The sequence below is a fragment of the Odocoileus virginianus genome, chromosome 10 (genome assembly GCF_023699985.2).
Source record: "Odocoileus virginianus isolate 20LAN1187 ecotype Illinois chromosome 10, Ovbor_1.2, whole genome shotgun sequence".
In the NCBI taxonomy this organism is placed as follows: domain Eukaryota; kingdom Metazoa; phylum Chordata; class Mammalia; order Artiodactyla; family Cervidae; genus Odocoileus; species Odocoileus virginianus.
In genome coordinates this window covers 61,719,233-61,724,224 of record NC_069683.1, presented here as the reverse complement: position 1 = coordinate 61,724,224, position 4,992 = coordinate 61,719,233, and the positions used below count along the sequence as shown (strand labels likewise).

Sequence of the window (4,992 nt, the reverse complement as noted above, 5' to 3'; positions counted from 1 at the left end):
CACGTGTAGAGTCTTCTCTTGTGTTGTTGGAAGAGGGTGTTTGCTATGATCAGTGCGTTCTCTTGGCAAAACTCTATTAGCCTTTGCCCTGCTTCATTCCGTACTCCAAAGCCAAATTTGCCTGTTACTCCAGGTGTTTCTTGACTTCCTACTTTTGCATTCCAGTCCCCTATAATGAAAAGGACATAATGAGTAGATTAAAAGTCAAAATAAGCCCAGTCACTGAGCCACCGCCGAGGACTCAGCAACCTCCCCCTTGAGCCCCCTCGCTTCCCGACGCTCCGTCCCCCCTGCCCGCCTTCTCCCGCCGCCGCCTTCCGCAGGCCGTTTCCACCGAGGAAAAGGAATCGTATCGTATGTCCGCTATCCAGAACCTCCACTCTTTCGACCCCTTTGCTGATGCAAGTAAGGGTGATGATCTGCTTCCTGCTGGCACTGAGGATTATATCCATATAAGAATTCAACAGAGAAACGGCAGGAAGACCCTTACTACTGTCCAAGGGATCGCTGATGATTACGATAAAAAGAAACTAGTGAAGGCGTTTAAGAAGAAATTTGCCTGCAATGGTACTGTAATTGAGCATCCAGAATATGGAGAAGTAATTCAGCTACAGGGTGACCAACGCAAGAACATATGCCAGTTCCTGGTAGAGATTGGACTGGCTAAGGACGACCAGCTGAAGGTTCATGGGTTTTAAGTGCTTTTGGCTCACTGAAGCTTAAGTGAGGATTTCCTTGCAATGAGTAGAATTTCCCTTCTGTCCCTTGTCACAAGTTTAAAAACCTCACAGCTTGTATAATGTAACCATTTGGGGTCTGCTTTTAACTTGGACTAGTGTAACTCCTTCATGCAATAAACTGAAAAGAGCCAAAAAAAAAAATAAAATAAAAAAAAATAAAATAAAATAAAAGTCAAAATAAGTGCACATATTAAATCAAATTTTCAAAAGTTATAAAAAGATTCAGGAACAAAATATATTCATAATTCTTTTATTGATGAGATTGTTGGATGGCATCACTGACTCAATGGACATGAGTTTGAGTAAACTCCAAGAGTTGGTGATGGACAGGGAGGCCTGGCATGCTGCAGTCTATGGGTCATAAAGAGTTGGACATGACTGAGCAACTGAACTGAACTGCCTTATTTTCTTTAACCTTTCTTTATTAGCCAAACTCTTGTTACCATAGGTACAACTATTGCTTGAACTTTCAAGCCAGCTTTTCCTCCTCTGCATTCAGATCAACATATCTTCTAGATTAACCCTCAGGTGCTCTTCCTGGTATTTCTCTCAGATTGTTCCTTTTAGGAGCACTCATCAACAACTTTAATCTTCTCATGTCTCTTTACTTCCTGTTTCATCCATAGATTTCCTCAATGCCATTTTTTCTTCACAATCTGGATCAATTCCATGTCACTTACATCAGGTATCAAAGAACCCTTTTTCTATATCATTTTTCCAATGTTTATGAGTATTCTTAACCACTTTAAGGTGATTTTTTTTTCCTTAACACTACACTGCTTCCCACAAATGAATTATTACAAGCAACAAATAATAGCAACAGAAAAATTGTTCTGACAACTCCTACAAACTCAGCATTTTAGCTTCATCATTTATATCTTTCTGTATTAATCAAAGTTTACTCACTGGCCAGTGAGGGAAGCTCGACTCAAATTATCTTAAAAAGAAATGCATTTTAGTATGGAGCTAAGACATCCAAGAGTGGAAGTAGCCTCAAGCAATCTGGTGCTGGATATTAAATTGTCATAGGTGCTTCTCTCTCTCTTTCTCTCTCTCTTTCCCCTCTCTACTTCCTTCTATGTATTGGAATTATTTGCTCTCACTCCAGATAGAATTCATTTATGAAGCTAGGTGGGATGCACATTGTCACATTCCCATTTTCATTATCCAGCTTCCAACCTCAACAAAAAGATATAAAAAGAAGGCAATTTTATTGCTGTAATTATTATTGGTCCAACATCTATATACCCATGTCAATACCAAGAAATTCTCTGATTAGTCAGCCTGGGTCAGTGCCACACAGCAGATCTTACATTATTGCCAAAAGCACAAGATATAGTGATTGGCTGATGCTAGGACCCATGCGTGGAGAAGGAACATATACTATCTTAACTGACAATCCTGTTATACTATGGAATGGAGTTATCAGATATAAAAGAGAGAGAGAGAAATTCTGATGATTCAAAAAACCACCATTTGACAACTACATTTCACTTTGCAATCATCAAGTATCTATGTACAATCTCTCTTATAAATACAATTGCAGAATATTTTTATCTGTTAAAATAAACTATTACCCATTTTTAAGACAACCAGAATCAGAAGGTCAAGCAAGATGGTGACATCAGAGGCTCAGCTCCCTTTCTCCATGCATGCACTCAATGCACAACTATACATGGAGCAATTCTCTCTGAAAGAGATCTAGAAGCCAGTTGATCAACTCCTAAACATTAGGCAACAAGGAAAATAACCACACTGAAATAAATAGAAAACACATTCTTTCCATAAACTCCACTCCAGCATACCTGTGGTGACAGAAGGGACTCCCTAATTCCCAGCTTTTCCCTGCGGAGCAAAGGTTTTGGATTCCACATCTAGTATCTCAACTTTTAAGACTCCCACCTGAGGGACAATACCCCAAAACACCTAGCTCTAAAAACCAAAAGGGCCTGTGTCCTTGACTCAAACAGGACTATATCAAAGAAACTGTTTTTAATGGCTATGTGAGCATTAGCCACGGCTGTGCCCCTGGACAGACAGAAGCACCCATCTCCCAATCTTCCACTGAAAAAGGTGTTTACTAAAAAAAAACCACACAATGTAAGAGGTGTGAGTCCAACTTTACATGGTGATTTACTGAGGATTGTAGCCCAAAAAAGAGCGTCTCAGATACCTCTGAGGAACTACTCTGAAAAGATGGGGGAGGCATCAGCAGACATATGGTTTTGGTGAAAGGGGTATGCATGCATCTCTATAGAAGGCTGCTGCTGGTCAAGAGGAGCAGGTGTCTTTATTAATAAATTTAGGTGTCTTTCTACATATAAAATACAAGAAATTGGGTGCACACAATTGTTTCCCGAAAATGTTTGTCTGTTCTGCAAACTTTCTCTGAGCACAGAGTGCCTTTTTCCTAATTTCCACCCTGAACTCCTTTCAGAGTATATTAATGATCACTGCAGGGGTCAGTGATTTAACTCTTGCTGGATCTCATGGCAAGGGTCATTTTTTGCTGGTGTTGTCACAGGATTATCCGAGTACTTCAAAAGCTGCTGCTTGAGGGGCGAGCTTCTACTTTAGCATGTAACAAGAGGCTGGTTGCAATTCTCCATGGAGATAAAAGCCAGGTAACACCTGATTCCCCTCCTCCTTCCAGCCTGTTCCAAGTCACCAGTATCACCCTGGAGGAGCTTGTACATAAGTCTGAGTCCTAGTTTTTATTACTACAGCCATGAGAGATGTGTCCCAAATTGCCTGACTGATAGCCAACAGGGTTCATTTCTGTATACCACAGAAATGCAGCAATTAAAAAAAACAAAATAGTAGCCATTATTAACTGGCTATCCCACCAGGGCTCAACGCAGAGAAGGCAAAAATATCCATCCCAATGTGATAATTTAAAAGCTGCTGCCTAAGGGCCAAGATTCTAACCAGCCTTCCTCAAGGTATTAACTGTGATCCTCCCTTTGGGACAATGATAGGTCTTGGCATATCCTCAGCTACAGAGAGTAATTAAAATCAAAGGAGGTCATCTGGACAATCACAAAGTTTGGAGATGCAACAAAAAGAGCACAGGCTGGTTGATGAGGTTCATCTTCTACATGAGACTACTCTTGTCAAGACTGGAAGAGGTGGCTATTTTATCTAATGCACAAAAACCAACAAAAAGAGCCAAGGAAAATGAAGAAACAGATAAATAGATTCCAAACAGAAAAACAAAAATAATCTCCAGAAATAGATCTCAATTAAACAAAGATAAGTGATTTAATTGATAGATAATTCAAAATAATCATCATAAAGATACTCACTGAGTTAAGAGAGCAATGTATGAACAAAATGAAAACTTCAACAAAGAGAAAATATAAAATATCCCATACAGAAATCATAGAGCTTAAAAATACAAAAACTGAACCATAAAATTTAATAGAGATTTCAACTACAGACTAGATAAAGTGAAAAAAGAGATCAAAGATCTCAAATAGTCATAGTATTATTATAGATAGAGTAGTCAAACCCATCCAATCACAGGAGCAAATAGAAAAAAAGAATGAAAAAGAGTGAAGATAGCTTAAGGGACAAATGGGACAACATCAAGTGGGTCTATATATACATTATAAAAGACTCAGAAGAAGAGAGAGAAAGGAACAGAAAGTTTATTCAGAGCAATAATGGCTAAAAACTTTCCTAACCTGAACAATGAAACAGACAGCTATATACAAGGAGCCCAAAATGCCCCAAATACAAGGAAGCCAAGGAGAAACACTATAGTTAAATTGTTAAAAGTTAAAAGAGAATTACAATTACATTGTAAAAAGTTAGAGACAAGTAGAGAAATCTTAAAAGCAGCTAGAGAAAAACAGCTTCTTACATAAAAGGGAATCCTCACTGACCATCAACAACTTTTTCAGGAGAAACTTTGCAGGCCAGAAGGGATTGGTGTGATATATTCAAAGTGATGAGAGAATAAAAACTACCAACAAAGAATACTGACAATCAAGTGGCTCTTCTAAATTGAAGGAGAGGTAAAGTTTCTCAAACAAACAAAAGCTGAAGGAGATCCTAGCTACTAGACTGAAGCTTTAAGAAATGCTGAAGGGAGTTCTTCATATGAAACAAGGGATGCTAATTAATAACAGGAAAACATGATAGGATAAAACCCACTGATAGACATATAGTTAAATTCAAAATACTCTAAGATTGTGCTGGTGGTGGATAAGCCTTATAACTCTAGTATAAAGGTTAAATGACAAAAGTA

At 38.5% G+C, this 4,992-nt stretch overlaps 1 protein-coding gene across 1 annotated transcript; it reads left to right on the top strand.

Annotated features, from left to right (window-relative positions):
* Window positions 1–219: 219 nt before the first annotated feature.
* LOC110128223 (eukaryotic translation initiation factor 1) lies at window positions 220–865 on the top strand. The gene has a single exon (XM_020878882.2). It carries the CDS (start codon window positions 357–359, stop codon window positions 696–698), a length of 342 nt encoding a protein of 113 aa, XP_020734541.1. The 5' UTR covers window positions 220–356; the 3' UTR covers window positions 699–865.
* Window positions 866–4,992: the final 4,127 nt, after the last annotated feature.